Source organism: Haemaphysalis longicornis, unplaced genomic scaffold (assembly GCF_048455015.1).
Source record: "Haemaphysalis longicornis isolate Haplotype H1 unplaced genomic scaffold, Haemaphysalis longicornis Haplotype H1 scaffold_6, whole genome shotgun sequence".
NCBI classification, from domain to species: Eukaryota; Metazoa; Arthropoda; class Arachnida; order Ixodida; family Ixodidae; genus Haemaphysalis; species Haemaphysalis longicornis.
Window position 1 is genome coordinate 63,558,734 of NW_027526407.1, and position 19,282 is coordinate 63,578,015.

Consider the following 19,282-nt stretch of genomic DNA (forward strand, 5'->3'; position numbering starts at 1 on the left):
CGCGCCTCATCGCCTGCGTTGCGTCGGTGCGTTAAACCCTACAACCAATAAATTTGCCGCCAGCAAAAAAAAAAAGAAAAGAAAGGAGAAATCACGACCGAGTTCATTGCTTTTAATTGATTAAGTTACAGTACATTACTGAATTTTAACATGTGCATTCAGGGGTTTTTTTATCCTTATGGAATTTACTTGCTTTGATATACAGTGTATTGACGTACAGGTTCCCCAAAAAGTAAACGGAGCACGGGTCCGAACTTTTGAAGGGATTTCTCCGCCATTTGCCTAGACAGCAACCTCCAAGTGAGTGTTCAAGAAAGTCATTCTTGAATAAAATCGGGCCGCACATACTCTTTTTATCCTGGCATCCGCAGAAAAGAGAAATGACTCTAATTTAATGAAGCCCTCCGTTTACTTTTTGGGGCACCTGTAATGTGTACATTCTTCCTACTCGGATGAAGTCTTTCTCATTTTCCCGCTCCGGTGCTTCGGCTCACAATTAGGTATTACTTTAGGAGCTCAAATTTAGTAATAAGGTAAGACTCATAAATCGATACATATTGTCGTCGAAACAATATTCAGTCTTTGGTAGGCAGCGATTATCTGTACTGTAGCCAAGCAGCGTTTCAGCACCTGCGCCATGGGTTCGAAATTACTACCGTCTTTTTTGCTTTTGAATAACGTCGCAGACTGCAAGGTCTAAAAAAAGACAAATTAGATAGTGACCGATAGGCTTTTACTCCAGTGTCAACTAAAAAACTGGCCCCCATTCACTATCCCAAACACCTAGGCTTGCGCTGAGCCATGCAGTTATTGCTGTGGGAGCATAGGAGACGGAAAGTCGTAATAGTTGATGCCAGTCTCCTTCAAGCACAACAGTGTTGCTCCATTGGGTTCGTCTTGGAGAAGCTTTAGGACAGCTTGAGCTACCAGGCTCGCCCTGAAACAGAAGCGCCACAACAATGATGTGAGTGTCGCGTTTCAGTGACTGAAAGCACAAGTGTAGTAAACGCAATGAAACCGGGACACCGCAGCGCGACCACAGCCAAAGCTGACTGTAAGCGTGATAACACGAGTGTGGAACCTTTGCTACTTAACTGTTTATTCCATCTTCTTCTCACAAACGTTATACTATGTACAAGCCTTTTCAACCCACATACGTTTTATTTTGATGCCCGCATGAGGTTTCAGTTGGCTGTAAATGTAGTGCGAATTTATTTGGTACATGTACCAGCATCTTTTATTCTGGGTATGTGCAATGTATATTCTTTAACTACCCATGCGTGTAAGCCTTCCTTAAATATATATATATATATATATATATATATATATATATATATATATATATATATATATATATATATATATATATATATATATATATATATATATATATATATATATATATACCCGCTCATGACAGGCTGTAGACGTTCAAGTCACGCCCCGGGGGTTGAAAAGAAGGTCCCCTTCTCCCCGTGTAGTCAGAGTGGCGCTGGCTACCACCCTCAAGCGTCAGGTACACTTCTAGTAAATATAAGTAGCCCAGAAAGTGAGGGAGAACACAATCGCCCAGATAGCCGAATTGTTAAGGCATTCGAGATCTAATCGAAAGGCGTGGGTTCGGTCCCCACTCTGGGTGCGTGTTTTTCTTTCTTTCTTTCTTCTGTATATTTAAAAAAATGTTAACTTCGATAACCCCAGTAAAAAAAAGAGCCTAACCACACCCCTATGCCTCCTTTGGCGTTGTAGACTGCCGACCTATCTTTCTGTATTTCCTCAACGAGCCCCTCATTTCCTTACTATATTATTCTGCGAAAGCCTAGCGAGGGTCTCGGTTCTGGCAGCCTTGATCCCTAGGTAGCATAAGAGGGCTTTCCGCCAGTTACCCGCTCATGACAGGCTGTAGACGTTCGAGTCACGCCCCGGGGGTTGAAAAGAAGGTCCCCTTCTCCCCGTGTAGTCAGAGTGGCGCAGGGTACCACGCTCAAGCGTCAGGTACACTTCTAGTAAATATAACTAGCCCAGAAAGTGAAGGAGAACACAGTCTCTCAGAAAGCCGAATTGGTAAGGCATTGGAGATCTAATCAAAAGGCATGGGTTCGGTCCCCTCTCTGGGCGCGTGTTTTTCTTTCTTTCTTTCGTCTGTATATTTATAAAAAACGTTAACTTCGATAACCCTAGTAAAAAAAGAGCCTAACCACACCCCTATGCCTCCTTTGGCGTTGTAGACTGCCAACCTATCTTTCTGTATTTCCTCAACGAGCCCCTCATTTCCTTACTATATTATTCTGCGAAAGCCTAGCGAGGGTCTCGGTTCTGGCAGCCTTGATGCCTAGGTAGCATAAAAGGGCTTCCCGCCAGTTACCCGCTCATGACAGGCTGTAGACGTTCGAGTCACGCCCCGGGGGTTGAAAAGAAGGTAGTCTCCCCGTGTAGTCAGAGTGGCGCTGGCTACCACCCTCAAGCGTCAGGTACACTTCTAGTAAATATAACTAGCCCAGAAAGTGAAGGAGAACACAGTCGCCCAGATAGCCGAATTGGTATGACATTCGTGATCTAATCGAAAGGCGTGGGTTCGGTCCCCACTCTGGGCGCGTGTTTTTCTTTCTTTCCTTTTTCTGTATATTTAAAAAAATGTTAACTTCGATAACCCTAGTAAAAAAACAGACTAACCACACCCCTATGCCTCCTTTGGCGTTGTAGACTGCCGAATATGTATATATATATATATGGCGAATCAGAATAGGAAATGAGGGGCGGCTCGTTGAAAATAAGACAGGAATAAGGGTTGGCAGTAAAGAAAACCTTGGAAAGTAAAGGGGAGAATGTGGTAGGTAGTTGAAACAGATAAGAAATTTGGAAAGAAAGTGGGGAAAAAATTCCGGCCAGGTGGGATACGAACCCACGACCGGTATTCTGGAGGTCGTGGGTTCGGGTCCCACCTGGCGGTCATCCCTCTTCTGCAAAAAGTGCAGAAGGGGGAAGCGGCCTGTTTCATCTTGAATAGAAAATCACTGGTGTAAGTGACATTTAGCCGCACGCGGTGAAGAACCGCTTCGTCATGCTTGGAAAGTCCGTCAGGCATCCTAAAGGTCCCGTGCGGGTCTATGGAGTGAAGCGGCGCGTAATATTGCGCCGCAACAGCCCACATAGATCGCTGAAATCTCCAGGCAGCCTTGGACGGAAGGGCAGAAGCATCTTTTTGGGAGAACGGTATCGATATCACTGGCCCGAGCAGATCATGCGCTATCGATGCCGCAGTGTTCGCCTTGACGCTCCAATTATACCGCAGTGGGCAGGAATGCATTGAAGCTCTTCATGATGGTGTGCATTTAGAGCTTGTAAGTGAAATGCATGGATGTCGAAAGCAAGCTGATCTTTAGGGTACGATTTTAAACACTGAAGGGCCGCCCGAGAATCCGTGAAGATTGCCCACTGACGTGCTGGTTGCTCGATGATGTAGGCGAAAGCAGCACGCAGAGCGGGAACTTCGGTGACCATGAACGTCGTCCTGTGGCTAAGCGTTGCGCTGAAGGCGGTACAGGAGGACGGAAACCAGATTCCTATAGCTGATGAGCTGGCTTTCACAGATCCATTCTTGTATAGATGAGTGTGGGCCCTGTATTTTTGAAAGATCAGTTCCAAGGCGAAGAACTTTAAGGCAGGTGTGGCGATATCCTTTTTGCGGGTAATGCCTGGCACTTCAGTAGTAATTTGCAGACGCGGGTAGATCCAAAGTGGTTGTAGCGACGGAGAGGGGTGCTGGTAATGCAGACGCAGAAGGTCTCGCACTTCAGTGGCTGAGCTGAGTGCTAATGGGTGACCTTGCTTCCGTGCTACGCGAAGAAGCTCCTGCGCGCCAAGAGCAAGTGGTGCCAGTCGTCGACACTCCAGCATAGTTCCCACCGTGAATTTGGTCTTCAGAACTCCTCTGCACACCCTCAGGACCTGCGCTTGCAAACTTTGCAGGACTCTCGCATTTCCTTTTGAGAGGGGGAGAAGAACAGGAAGGCTGTAGCGTAACAATCCTACGCACATGACGTCATCCAGCCGAAGGAGAGACGGGACGTTGCATCCGCTGGCGTTACTAGATAACATGCGGAAAATGTCGACGGAGGACACAAGCTTGTCTTTTATATAGCGGACGTGTTTTGACCAAGTCAGAGACCTGTCAAATGTCCCACCCAGAAATTTATGGTGCGGAACTTAGGGGATTGTGCAGCCTGCAACGTTGAGTCCATAATTTGATATATCACGCTTCGTGAAAGCGATGGCAGTGCACTTGCCAGCTGATGTATCTAAGCCTCGGGTACCTAGAAACGCCGCAATGGGATTGATTGCCCGTTGCAGTCTCGCTCGCAGTACCCGCCTGTTGCGTCCAGCACTCCATATGCAGATGTCGTCCGCGTACAAGGACATTTCCACTGACTGCGGTAAGCACTTCTCTATGCCCATCATAGTGATGTTGAAGAGCGTTGGACTAAGGACGCCACCTTGGGGAACAGCACGGGTCACTCTGTATAGCAGTGCTTCACCGCTGTCCGCTGACATGTAGATGCATCTATCGGTTAAATAGTCTGAGATCCATGCATACATGCGACCCCCAAGGCCCGAAGACCTCATGGCCGAGCATATAGCTTCATGGTACACGCAGTCGTCCGCAGATTTGATATCAACAAACACAGCGATTGCAATGTTGCGCTGGGATTTGGCTTGTTTTATGCTGTTATCAAGGGCTATTGCATTATCAATGATACTACGCCCCTTGCGGAAGCCAGACATCTGTGGAAGGTATGCGTTGCGAGTGGTCAGGTCCCAGTCCAGGCGATGGAGCACCATTTTTTTCATAAGCTTGCCGACGCAGCTCAGGAGGGTATTAGGACGGTATGACTCGATGGAAGTCGGTATTTTGCCTGGCTTCAGTACAGCCACAATACGCCCGTGCTTCCTGCTGAGACAAGACCAGTCCGCTGGGAGTTCAACGTTTATCAATATCGAGGAAGACTTCCCTCCGCTACCGGTCGTTCAGCGTGAGCAGCAGGCTTCTACCGCGAAAACGCAACCGGAGAGGGCGCCGGTGGTTACTCATGCGTCTGCACTAAAAAGTGTCCAACCTGCCCATACCTCCGCACCTTAGCGGAGCCTGCATCGGCACCGGCGACGGCCTGACCGCGAACTCGAGCTGTGCGGACATCGAAGTCGGCCCGTCGAGCTCCGCCGAAAGAAGATAGTGGTCGAAAAGTTGACCGGAGTTCCTATGGGATTTGGACAATGATTTCGCCACTCGCGGACGCTGTACGCAGCCTCCTTGCTTCCCTTGCGTCTCCATTGGCTACAGCTCTTGTCACACTCCTGGATTTTGTCTCGCCCTTCCTTGCTCAATAGCGGTAGCTACAGTAACTCACGCGGCCTCACCGTTAAAACTGCAGGAAATTCGAAATAATGCAACAATATTTCAGTGGAATGCTTGTGGACTCCAGAAGCGATTCTCTGATTTCCGCCGTTTCGTGCAAAAGTATCGCTTCCCGGTGATCGCCATCTTGGAGTCACGATTCTCTCAAGATGTTCGTCTCTCGGGCTACACGGTCTTACAATCGTCAACCGGAGTGGCGTTCACAAGGGTCCTAGCTTTGCGTAACGACCTGGCCATCATAGAACATAGCATTCCACCCGATGCATCAAACGGATACGTGGCGGCTACAGTGCGAGGTGGTGGCTTGTACTTCACTATTATTGCTGCCTATATACCCCCTCGTGTCGCACAGGACCTACATCGACTTGAAGGCATTATTAATGCTACCCCAGCACCTCACATTCTGACAGGTGATTTTAACGCCCACCACCCTTCATGGGAGGAAGAAAAGTGACAGCCAAAGGGCGGCGGCATTTTGACTGTGCTCAACGGTACGACATGTTTGTACTCCACACTGGAGAACCAACGTTTTTCCGTGGAACCGTGTCAAGCGCCCTTGACGTCACCATTGTGACATCGCAGCTACTACCTGGAACGAGTTGGATATCTGACATTGAAACGCACGGGAGCGATCACGTTCCGGTTTACGTCACTGTGAATGGCTTACAGGGCAGTCGTTCTCAACGGACCCTGCGTTGCTCTGACTTCTTTCCAATCCACAGTAGAGGAGAACGTGGACTGCTCGTTATCCTATGGCGACTTAGTACAAACACTTTTATCGGTAAGGACTGCCTGCACTAAGTATTTGAGGTTACAGAAAATGTATACTACCGCCGATGCAGAGTTTGAAAGACTTCGTGCAGTGCGTCGGAGAGTCGAAAGAAGAGCGCGCCGGACGCAATCAACGGAAGATATCCGAGATGCTAGAAGAGCACAGAAGGCCATTCAGAGGCACATGAACAAGTTGGCCAAGTGCGAGTGGACGTCCTTTTCCTCTAAGCTGGGCCCCGAGAAGCCACTCTCGGGATTATGGCACCTGGTTCGAAGTCTCCGGGCACCACCGACACAACTTCACCCCTTCAACTCTGTTTCGCTAAGCACGAACATCAGTGACCTGGACGCTGCAAATGCCTTCTGCAGAAAAAATTACCTCTTCGCCGACATCACACATAAGACCCTCGTCGCCCACAAGTGCGCCTGCCCTAGCCATAACATCACCCATGGATGAACCGTTCTCTATGGCAGAAGTCGTCGCTGCGCTGACCGCTGTCAAGAAAGCTACGTCGCTTGGTCCGGACAATATCAGCTACACAGCCCTTTCCCATTGGGGCGAAAAGGGAAAGAAGTGCCTTTTAGGCATCTTCAATCGTTCTTGGGAAACTGGTCGCCTTGAACACATAGAGTTTATTAGTAAGTATACTAGAGAGAAAACTGTACCTGGCAATCTATGTCGTCGTGTGGGGTTATGGGAAGACGCCCGCTTCTGGCTTGCGCTTGGCATGACAATTGGATTCGTCAGCGGTTTTTGATTTTTCCTTCTTTAGTATGTATTAACACGCCTACGAGCTATATGAAGTAGCCGGAATGCTCTGTGTTCTGTAGTAGCCGTGAGCCGTGGACCTGCGTGCTTGGTGAAAGAGCAGGCAGTGCATGATCTTACCTAACATTGGTCATGCCGGAGTCGAAGGAACGTATGACTTAGCGGGTTTAATGCCGCCGCGAATGTTGCAGCTGACGAAAAAAAGAAACCAAACGTACTTCGACGAAGACCAAATACGACAGATACGGGCGCCTGCGGCGGTTCATATATTGTATTCGCTCACCACTGTTTAATGCCACGTTTTCCTTTTTCTTCAAGTATGAACCAACTCACTCAGCAACAAGTTTTTTTTTTAACTGTAGCTGACGGTCTGGACACCGGCTCACCCTGAAGGCGAAGTTTTCATAGGCATGCTCAAAAACATTCCCACGCTTTTCAAACAACTTATTATTTGAAATAATGGTAAAATTAATAAAATGAGAATGTCTTAAGAGCTTCGTCCAAAATATTGACAGTGTCGTTAAGTACCAGCTTGGTCTGCAGAATAGTAGGCACAACCATTCCGGCAGAAATACGCTTTCCTCGGCTTTAAAACAGGCTGTTTTATGTTCCACTTGTATAATAACACAACATTGCGGTTTTGTGGCACTGTGTTCGAATATACGGCAAACAAAACCTTTCAATCCAAGCCAATAATGAAAATAAGGTGAACGCATGATATAATGGCGGTCATGACAACACAGACGGCCTTGAGAGAGAGAGAGAGAGAGAGAAACTTTAATCACAGTTGAAGTGAGGATATGATGTGAGCCGCATAGATGCTAGTGCCAGATTTCTCTCTAGTGTATATAGTAAGAAACTGCATGCCTAAACATGACGTAACTTTATCCAGACCCTCTAGACTTCAGCTTTTGTGCGACGTATAAACCTAACTACGTCATAAGTGCGCTAAATTTAATGTTTGCTCTACTGACAATTCTCTATCTCGGTACGCTCGCACCTAGAACGAGTGCCTTGTACTAGGAAGGTACACCTCGACGACTTTTTAGTAAAATTTCTGATTTCCTGACACGGATACCAGCTTTCCGTAATATAACGCGAAAATGCCAACAATGTTTTTTTTTTACTCACGGCTGAACCCGCGGACCAAAAATACGAGACAATTGAGCAGTGTCCTCCGACTGCTCGCAGCTGTCGGACACCTGTTTCCACAAAAGGGTGTCGATTGGATCCGGGCAGATGCAGTTTACTCTAACTGCGTGCCGGTTCCAGTAGAAGTCCGACTGAACGAAAGAGAAAGAAATACGATTGCATTTTCTATCTCCGTAGCGGCACCCAGGAACTCAGTTGCCGGAGTACAGTTACTGCTCCTCACCCCGAAGCACCTTGTCATGGCCACAACGGCTTGCTTGGATACGCAGTAAGCCGGCAGTTCCGGAACCACCAAGAGCCCTAAAAGTGCCGAGAAAAGGTAATGTTACAACTCGGCTGAAGCGTCGACAAATGCTTTTAAAGCTCTCTGAGGACGCGCAAGCACTGCTTATCAAATGTGGAGGCGAAGCATTACAACTGATAAGCAGTGCGTGGGCGTTAGTTACTGAACGCCTATTAGTGTTCTTTCGAGTTTCTGCTGCGAGTAGTACGTGGTTTTGAGTTTTGCTGTAGGGTATCGGCGGTGTACCGTTCCGCGACAACCCTTCAGGACTGCAAGACTGTGGCCATCAACGGGGCCGAGGCTTCAGATATCGTAGCATTGCAATACCTATAGCCTCACCGGGCCGCCTCTGCAAAGTGCACTATGGAACGCATGACAGCCATTGGGTGGTTTTGGAGCCGTTTGCTGGTACAGAAGCCGGATGTCAACGAAAACGGACTTTTTCGATCATGGGCAAATTATCGATATACCTTTATTCGTTTCGTGCATGAACATAAGGAAGGCGAAAGGCGCGTGAATAAATCGTGCGAGTGGCACTCGCCAATGAAGGTTATCTGTATTACGCCGCTCACATACAACGCCCGGACGCGCAGCTCCGTACCAAATATTCATACACAAACACGACCACCACGGGCACGCACACCCCAAAATCATGAGGTGATAACGTGACAGCAATTGTGGACAACGATGACGAGATCCTGAAATGGTCTTGGCACAACTGACGCTGCCAATTCTGCTGACCATGCGGTGACCAAGTGCTCCTCTGTGGGCACGGTTGATTATTGCTACACTAATCAAGAGGTTCTATATTTTTGGTCACTTCTGAAGTCTTTTGCTTCGATCCAAGGCAGATTTCATTTCTACTGTGTCGCAATTAAACGCGTGTTGTCGTCAAATGCTTTCATAGAGACGCGTCAGGCTTTGGTACACGGTTAAACTGAACATCAGAGACCCCGATCACTTCAGCTAAGCCCCGGTTCCAGAACTGATTTTTGCGACTATGGTATTTTTTACTTGCAAGAAGTGCTATTATGAAATATTTCGGAAGCGGCCGTTCCTAAAAAAAGGGCAGAAATCCACTCTGATTTATTCTGAACTGGCCGCTTTAGCGATTAAAAAACAGCAGTCAGTCATGTGGTACTAAACACTGTTGATAAATGGGGATGCACGTAAAATGAAATGCGATCAGTTAAATTGAAATATCACAAACAGTTCCAGTTAAAACAAAATAGGCTAAAAAAGAATTTAAAGTAACTTCCCTTTCAGAGCACAAGGATATAGTTTATGATTTCCCCATAGATGGGATTGTATGGAAGACGCGGCGTAAGACCACGACAAGAGGGGAAACGTTGCTTCCTTGGGAGTCCAGATAACATCCCAAGCGCTTGGCCTACGTCATGCTAGCGCCATCTGTCGCGGGGGAAGAAAATGCGCGGCTGCTGCGATCGGCGTTTCCTTGCGCAGCCCCGGAATGAATTGTGGCTGCTATCTTCCCGTCCACCACGTTCCGCTACCCTCTCCTTCACTGACGCAGATAAGAAGTGTTGTAGGCTGTGTCGGGTTTCATTGTGACGTTATCTGGTCGCTCGTTCGCACCCGCCGCACCGGGGCGTTTCTCCTCCTATATATATCATTGTTCCTTGAAAAAAGGCGGCCGTCCACGTTTGTGTTCGAGAGGACAATTTTCATGGTAGGAGAACTTTTTCACTTTTAAAGCAGAGCGTTACTACATTCGTACGGCGATTTCATGGAGGGTGCGCAAATGACCTTATGACCGGAAACACACCCCCGGCGACACACCCCTCGAAGCGCATCGCGTGATTGGCCAGGCCAGCTGTTGGCGCCTGCGGGCGCCGACAGCGGTCGCCACCGCCGCTGCGGCCGAGGCAGCCGCATGCGACCGCAATCAAAATCCATTGCTCCCACGTCTAGGATCATTAAGAAGTGGTTAGGTATCATCGGACCAATGGACTGTTTTGGTCTGTTTACTTTAAATCAATGAACTGTTTTGTTTAAATTAATCAATGGACTGTTGTGTTAAAAAAAACTCACCTGCTATCGAAGACACGTTGACAATGTGTCCACCCTGTCCTCCTTTCGATCTATCCATATGCTTCAACCCCAGGGTTATACCTGCGAACACAGCATGCTGCGAAGCACAATTGGACAAATACACGTAACCAAGAAAGCCAGTAAGACTACTACCTAATGTATCAAACTTTCATTTGTATACAATACTGAAGAAACGAGAAGAAAAATGGGAGAAGTTTCAAATGTGACGGAAACTTCAGTTACATGTATAAGCACAACCGCTCACGCCCGAAGACTTCACAATAGGGCCACATTAGTATAATACAATTTTGCGTTACAAGGGAACCCTGCAGACCCACAGGCAGTCAGCGCGTAGTTTGACGAAACACAGATTTAGCTGCCGCATATGCTGGAACTACAACTGACCTCGTACAATAAACGTGGACAAAGAATATTAAGATGAGTAGAAACATGCCCTAAAATGAGTGATATTTTTTGTCTAAATTACCTTCCAACCGTCAACCCAGTAGTTCTCCTAGGAATACTAAAAAGTGATATATATCTCAAATTATTACTTAAATACTAGTAGATAGTAAGAGCTGTCCAGTTTTAGGAATTCACAAGATTTCATGAAGAATTGATGTTTGGTTTATTTTTTTAACAAACGAAACACCCGTGTTTAGGAGTCGTAAACAACCACACAGAGCACTGAGTCTACAATTCCAAACAAGGTATCCCTCTTGGGCGTTTTTCACTTTGAAAAGCCGGTGTTGAGAAAAAAACCCGTACGTTCTCTGAACGAGCTATTACAAGAAACCTAGCCTTAGACTTTTTGTGGAGCAGGCTTTGTTGTAGGAGTATGCTAACTGTTATCTAAGCACTAAATAGTCTTCCACACGTCTAGAAACCACAAAATGTTCCCTGTTTGTTTGTTTGTTTGCTGGTTTGTTTGTTTGTTTGTTTGTTTGTGTTTGTTTGTTTGTTTGTTTGTTCGTTTGTTTGTTTGTTCGTTTGTTTGTTTGTTTGTTTGTTTGTTTGTTTGTTTGTTTGTTTGTTTGTTTGTTTGTTTGTTTGTTTGTTTGTTTGTTTGTTTGTTTGTTTGTTTGTTTGTTTGTTTGTTTGTTTGTTTGTTTGTTTGTTTGTTTGAGGGGGCGGCATATGATTCCGTCACAAAAACGGTTTCAGATACATGTAACACCCGTTTGAAGTTTTTTAGGACATGCGAGAACAGAACATTGTTCAGAAGAATTTTCGTTGCTAGCTTCCAGAATGGACTCACTTTAATGAAACTTGCTCCTGTTGACAAACATATCAATGACTGCAGTAACCTGTAAAAGGCTTCGAAAGCGACCTACTCTATGTGCTTCCTTATCTCTTATCGTGGTAAATTAATCCTGTAAACTATCAACACCCTTAGTTCACCATGTATTTATTGTTTATAAAATTCGGTGAGCTGTGAAAAAAGCAAGGCTTCGTGATGGTCTCTAAGACTAAAATGAGGTCGGCTAAGTATCGCTCTTTCAAAAAAATTTAAAGGCCTATGTGTATTCATAGTCCATTCAACTCACAAGGTTAACAGCGAGAACTTCTTTCCAGTTATCTTCGTCGGCGATTCCGGCATTGTTGACTAGGATGTCGATGCAACCGAAGTGGTTTTTCGTCTGGATAAAGACTTCTGAAAATTCCACAAGAAAAAAATCAACGCAGAAACATGTTAACGGTTTTTCTCTTGTTGGGCCAGCGTCTCCATGCAAAGAGCGCTTTTAATTAAGAGTGGATGAATCTCGGTAAATCGTAAGTGCGCTGTTCGAATTTGTTAACTCCATAAATCACTTCCTGCGGCAGAAACATGATTAAAACGTTCTATTTCACATACGTGAGCACCATCCCTCTTTATATTGTAATACATCGCCCGGAGCCAATCCTGTTGCTACCGAATGGGCGTAGCAATACGGTTCCTACGAGCTGAAAGCTGCTTCGAAGAAGGTACCACGAAGGTGGCGCCAAGCAACGTCTTTTGGGTTCGTTCACATATCAAACCAATTTTGGCTAACCTGAAAAGCTACGACAATGGGCGAAAACCGAACGGGAAGATGAGCGAGAATAATCTGATCCAGTAGCCGCATTGCTGCTCACCTGAATCTGTGCCTACTACAACTAACTGGAGCGGAACGATCCTACGAATACCTCAAACGTAGAACATAAGGTGAGGTTTCTTGCAACGTTCCTGTTGTTTGAACAGAGCGTGATTGATTGATTGATTAATTGATTGATTGATTGATTGATTGATTGATTGATTGATTGATTGATTGATTGATTGATTGATTGATTGATTGATTGATTGATTGATTGATTGATTGATTGATTGATTGATTGATTGATTGATTGATTGATTGATTGATTGATTGATTGTAGGGTTTAACGCGCCGACGCAACGCAGGCGATGAGGCGCGCAGTAGTGGAGGGCTCTGGATCAATTTTCAACACCTGTGGATCTTTAACATGCGCCGAAATCTCGCCCACACGGGCATTTTTGCTTTTCGCCTCCATAACAAAAGCAGCCGCCGCGGCCTGGAATTGAACCCGCGTTTTCGTGCTCAGCAGCACAACGCCTTAGCCACTGAGTCACCGCGGCGGGTTTGAACAGAGCATGTCCAGTGGTTACCAGAAGATGCGTCGCGTTATTGGGTGGAGCAACCTAACTAATGTGTAATTTGTACCTAATACCTAATTGGTTGAAGCGCGTGATATACTATTTGAAATCTCTAGCTCTAACTGCAACATATCCCGTTGCAGTGTCTAGGAGCGCCATTTCTCTTTTTAGACAGTCCCTCGACTCATCTTACGGCTACTGATATCACGACAGGTTACATATGTATACAGAAATACCTTCCAATTGTCTGTCATCAGTGACGTCACACTTGTAGAAAACACAGCTGCCGTTTGGGTGCTTCTTAAGTAGGTCGATGGTGGCCTGTTCGCCAGAGGTCTCGTCGCGACCAAGTATTGAAACCTGAAAAAAAATCGGCAGTGACCTTACTCGTGTTGTAAAAATTTCAGTGTGGACATTAACAATCACTAAGGCATGTGGCTGGGCGAGTTGGTTCACATTACAGAAATAACATTTAGCGCACCGAAAGACATGGACGATGTCTTTCGCTGAGCAACCTGGTACAAGTTATCCATCACCTTAACAATCATTTTGGTACAACGTATCCTTCGCCAGCTTTGGTACCAGTCTTTCGTGAGCACATGCCCTTTCTGAGATATAGGAACCAAATCTACTTTTTTTGTTACTCCTTTGTGACGATCTCTCCCATGCCAAAGTTCGGGCTGCGATCCCGCACAGCCGCTGTTTTCCGTGAAAACCCACTACATCCCGCATCACCAATACAAGCATCCCGCCACGGAGGTCTGACACCTCAAAAGTAGTTATTGTATCGTAGTTTAACGTCATTCCTGGTCTGAAACAAACGGCTGTATGATGTTAGCGTCATTTATTTATTTATTTTGAATACTTTCAAGGCCAGGAGGGTTTACAAAAATCAGTGGTAAAAATGCGATAGCCACAGAAAAAAGATCACAGTGTCAATTCATGGCATTATGTACAGCAATCTTGAATCTAGCAAATCAATGTAACATTTTTCTAAATTAAAGTAGCCGCGGTTTGATGCCGCAATCAATGTTCACGCTAGTACCACGAAACATCTTAAAATTTTCGCAGCGGTAGTTCAGTCAGGCATAGAAAATATCACGAAGATTGAGCAGTAAAACTAATTCCTTTCAGTTCAGTTCATCTAGTCCTTCAGTTTTAGCTCCATAAAAATTCTTGTCCTACTGCACACATTTTGCAATATCTCTGCTGCTGTCACGGCTCTTACGCCGAGCCATGAGTGCGCGAAGCCTCCGTGATAGTCACGGAAGGGTTACTGGCAAGGAGGGTAAAACTTTTCTGAGGGCTCCCCCTCCCAGGGGCGTGTCCAGAGGGTATTTGGGTGTCTTCTGAGAGTCCAGGGGGTATTTCGGTGTCTTCTGAGGGCTCCCCCTCCCACGGGCGTGTCCAGAGGGTATTTCGGTGTCAACACGCTCCAAAATTTTCTGAACGCCGGAACCCTGCCTCCCTCTTCTCTTCGCCCTTTTTTTCTGCTTGTGCTCTTTACACACCAAATCGATTTACTATAATGTGAAAACAAATAACACAATGGCGTCCATTTATTAATGCCAAAAACGACAAAGCTTGTTGGGGCGCTTGATTTTTCTTTTTTTACCGGTGGCGTATGGCACCGCCGGAAAATACTTCCGGCTACGCCACTTCCCCTCCACTTGGCTATGTGTCACGAAAAAGAGGCCTACATAGAAGTTTCTTGCAGCACGTAGCAAAGTTTTGAGCGGCGTGCAGGTGTTAAAAATTGGTCGCGGGTGGTGTACAGCAGACTCGCGGGGATGACATTCCATGGGTTGCGCAAAGCAGCTACACCTAAATAAAACGAGTCGTTCGGTGAAGTGGCTTGTGACTTTGGGTGAAGGTTAATGGCGGCGATGTCAAGGACGGCCCAGAGGACAAACGGATAAACTTGTCACAGCAGATTTATTTCGACAAAAGCAGGCATGTGGAACAGGCAAAGACACAAAACTATTTCAGGCATCCGACAACCACGCACATCACATGAACATATTTAACGGGGACATTCCTTGCGGTTGATTGACAGAAATGGCTCGCTCAGGTACATTTTTTTTTTTTGCGTGATGCGAAAGACATCTGAAACTCCGCGTGTCATTGCATCCCCTCTGTCGCACTCTATCTTTTTCATGTCGTTAGCTAAAAACAGCATCTGCAGTGAAACGTCAAAAGTAACCATGATCTGTTTTGTTTTGGAAAGGGCACGTTCTCGTGAGGGTTCACTGATACATCCGCAGTCTTCGCCTGTGAAACTATGCCACACATAGAAGTTATTTCATGCAATACATCTTTCGCATATATAACCAAGGCCTTAGTAGCCGTTTTGTCGCACTTTTACAGTAGAGCTATTATACGCTAACTCCCCCCCCCCCCCTTTTTTTTTCCATGAGTAGACCAAGAAAAGCCACTTTCCTCCTCCTGACTTATGCACGCCCTTTCTCCGGGCATTTGTTCGCCGCCGGCAGTTCAAATTTTCCTATTAGATAGCGTGCATTCGCCCGGCGCGTATTTTGGCCCAGCAAAATGTCTTCCCATAAATGCATTTGGGTTTACGAGTGAAACCTATTTGAAGACGTTTGTGTGAACTTGGTCTAGTCAGCTGGCTTTCTCACCTTGTGCATTGCACTTGCGTTCTTCCTGTCTGCTCTCCTCGTGTTATGTCGTGCTGTCTCCTCGTGCTCTCCCTGTATTATGTCAAAGTTAAGCTAGCACCAACTACGCCACTTTCTTTCTTAAATGTCCAGTGAAGCCTTCTCATAAAGTAGAAATAGGAACCAAATTTGCGCGAATGCTAATCATAAGGGCTATACCCGTCGCGACACTGAATACTTTGAGGCGGAAGACGCAATACGTTGGCGTCGCTGTAACCCAACTAAACGCTTCTCCAGCGCGACTGCGCGGTTTGAGTGGGAGTTTGTGGCCGACCAACAAATAAGCCATAAACATCTCCACCGGTCATCTACCTTCACACTGTAGAGTGACCCTGAATACTTGCATATTTATCTGGGGCTATTCCGAACGAAGCGTGCCAACTCTCAAAGCCTCTGACAACACACCCGACACATTCCCCTTAAAGGCAACCATCTTAAGGTTCTGCGCAACTCTGATAATAGTATACGACCTCAAGACTTGTTTTATTTTCAAAGGCTGTGTTTGTAGCCGGCGTTCAAACATATTTGCCTTTTCTTAGCTGAGTCTCAGTGATGGCAGGGAAGGTCGAGCGAGCGAAGCCTGCAGTTTCAAGATTGGCCATCTGATGGTCAAATCTTCTTTCCCTGGCATGCTCAGCTTAGGACAGATCGAAGATACATTGTTGCGATGACCCGCCGGGGTGGCTCAGTGGCTAAGGCGTTGGGCTGCTGAGCCCAAGGACGCGGGTTCGAATCCCGGCCGCGGAGGGTGCTTTTCTGATGGAGGCGGAAAGCGAAAACACCCGTGTGTTCGAGATTCCGGCGCAAGTTAAAGATCCCCAGGTGGTCAACACTAATTCGGAGCCTTCCGCTCCGACGCGCCTCATCGAATATGTAGAGTGGGCACGTTAAACCTCATAATCACTCAAACACTATTGCGATAGCGCATTCAGCTGCCTTAGATTGTGCGGAACCATATCCGAATGGTTCCTTACAGGTAAGGTGTGAATATTCCCAGCAAACGTGGTCGCCTGAAAGAGTGAGGTTAGTCTGTAAATGCTTGAGTCCACTGCAAAGGACTAGCACATTTGTAAACGATAAACCCTTCCAACCCCTATCAAACTTCTCGAACGTTCCATCCAGTATTCGGGTAGGCTATTAAGCCCTGTTTGTTCAAAAGCAACACAAAATTGTCAGCACATCTAAAAATAATGAAAACGTATCACAGTTGAGTGCGTTACTTCAGTAGAGGCCTTTCAAGAAAACCTTGCGCAGTGCTGTTTTTTCGGCGACTCCAGTATAAAGAATTCATCCTTCTATTTAAACAACAATACCACAAAAACGTGAATACATTCCCACAGCCACGACGCCTTTAAACTCTGACTTTGATTGGCTGCTTAGTTTCTGTGACATCAAAAAGTCTCCAAGTACCACGGTGGTCAACCTGCAACTACGGTATCATTTCTATTACTTAACTGTTAAACCCCTCCCATTTGTCTCATTGCTATCACATAACATACGAAGCAGTGTCTTTTCCACATTGTAGTGCTGCTTTGTCGCCATTTCTAGAGATTTTGTTGCGTGGTAGCTGGGAGAGTCATAAGCACGTTCACAATTCGGATGGTTACGAATAGGGAAAACACTCCCAAACCCACTGTCTTGTCCTATGCCACTGAGATATTATCGGAAGAAAAATTATAAGCAACAGACGTTACTACAAAGCAGCGAAGCTTCTTTTTATCGACCACCATTCTGTTCGAGAACCACTTCGAATCATATAATCCCCAAACCTTTCCTGCCCACAGAGGCTGGGAAGTGAGTTGCACTACCTCAGATAACCCCTGTACTTACGAAGGCAAGTGGTTAGCGAAAACTGTAGCAAAGACGTTTGCACGAGAAGCGCTATCAGACGTATGCATGTTGTAAATTATTGGATCAACACGAAAAAATACATTTCAGGTCAACCTTCGGGTCACATATTAAAAACTTTGCTGAGTACAGAAAAGTAATACCAACAATAAATGCCCTCACTCGTCAATTTAACTTCATACTACAAGACAAAAAATTGCGTACTTCCTAGAAGAAACATCAAAAAGCATGGTACCTTGCATCCTTTGTCAAGCAGGGCATCGGCGATTGCTCGACCGAGACCCCTGGTGCCGCCAGTCACCAGAGCCACCTTATCAGCAAAGCTGTGCATCACACGAACTATCCCAAATGCCGCGAGTACTTGTAGCAGGTGGTCTGTAAGTAGTGTATTGGCAAAGTGGCCCGCAGTTATTATGTTACAAAAATATGTGCCATCACTGCGACATGCAATCCCCACAATGTACAGCAATCTAGACATCGCAAAACGCAAAGGAGCCATCGCGAACAATAAGTTAGGATATCAGCATAGCGTCCAACAGTTTCCATGCTTCGCAACCTTGGAAATCGGCGGGACGCCTAGGAACACCATGTAACCGCCAGTTATTTGCATAGCACTCCAGGGTTTTACAAATCTCTGCTTCACAGGCAGAGTTCACAGGCTCTGCTTCATGAGCAATATACCGGACAATATAAACGAGATACCACAGCTGTTGAAGCCTTCAACCGAAACCTTACAAGCAATAAGTACTTACTATAAACTATACAAAGCCTCCAGCGCGATCAACATACTCTTAGCTTGATTACGCATTCAATTTTTATCATTGAGAGAGAGGGGGGGAGAATAAACGCTTATTGATTGCAAGAGATGCGCTTGTATAGAAGCTGGATGGAGGCGTCTTGAGTCCAAGATGCCTTAAGAGCAGGTGGCATTGAAGTCCTTTGGGCACCCGGAGCTTGTCGCCCAGGTCAGTACTCGCCAAGGCACTCTCCAAAAGCTCGGTAGTGAAATGCCGGGAGGAATCAGTAGGGATTAATAACACAAGCCGACCATATGGCGCAGGTGTCCATGTTCTAGGCAAACATGGCCAAGCGGGAAGCTCTGGTGGTCAAAAAGGTGGAGCTGAAAGGAAGCTTTATTTGGTCGTTTAATGGTCGTTTAATGGCTATAATGGCCCGCTTATGACTTACTTCCATAACTGCGCACTATTTGTCCCAAATGTAGAGGTATGGGTGAAAAATTGAAACATTAAATAATCGCTTGCTTACCGTATTGTGAGAACGCCGCGCAGTCCCGCTAGTTGAACAGGTCAAACGAAAATTAGACGCTTCTCGGGGACACCGAACCTTTTCTGCAAAGGCAAGCAACTATGACGGACACAATCAGATCGGACAGAACTACACCTGTATTGGGTTCGATGTCCTCTTAGTTAATTAGTACAGCTGGCAAATGTGGCAGTTTTATGTCGACGAAAGTTATGTTTTTATTCCCCTTTTTGTATTTCCTGTCATCATATGGTGGCGTGTCTAGGTTGATCTAATAGCGCCGCGCAATTCACTTCATGAGCGGCAGCGCTATTTATTGAACCAAATATTTGTCCCGTGTGTGTGCAATACACCACTACTAAGAAATGTTGTATAAAAGAAAATGCAGTAGCTGCGCCGGTTTGTCGATTAAGGAAAGTTC

General features: G+C 46.1%; 1 protein-coding gene across 1 annotated transcript; it reads right to left on the reverse strand.

Moving 5' to 3' along the window:
- Nucleotides 1-103: 103 nt before the first annotated feature.
- Nucleotides 104-18,942, reverse strand: LOC144141600 (15-hydroxyprostaglandin dehydrogenase [NAD(+)]-like). The gene is made up of 8 exons (XM_077673142.1): nucleotides 18,865-18,942; nucleotides 17,834-17,973; nucleotides 13,309-13,432; nucleotides 11,988-12,094; nucleotides 10,441-10,537; nucleotides 8,329-8,405; nucleotides 8,085-8,236; nucleotides 104-937 (listed from the first exon to the last, which is right to left on the reverse strand). The coding sequence occupies exons 2-8, from the start codon at nucleotides 17,927-17,929 to the stop codon at nucleotides 808-810; spliced, it is 783 nt and encodes a 260-aa protein (XP_077529268.1). The 5' UTR covers nucleotides 17,930-17,973; nucleotides 18,865-18,942; the 3' UTR covers nucleotides 104-807.
- Between the last annotated feature and the right edge of the window lie 340 nt (nucleotides 18,943-19,282).

Bases quoted from the DNA above. Each gene is read 5' to 3' on its own strand.
- LOC144141600 (XM_077673142.1), bottom strand. From the start codon at position 17,929: ATGCACAGCTTTGCTGATAAGGTGGCTCTGGTGACTGGCGGCACCAGG. The intron at 12,095-13,308 runs GTATTTCTGTAT...TGGAATTTTCAG, and splicing joins TGATGACAGACAATTGGAAG to AAGTCTTTATCCAGACGAAA. The intron at 8,237-8,328 runs GTGAGGAGCAGT...TCTTTCGTTCAG, and splicing joins CCATGACAAGGTGCTTCGGG to TCGGACTTCTACTGGAACCG.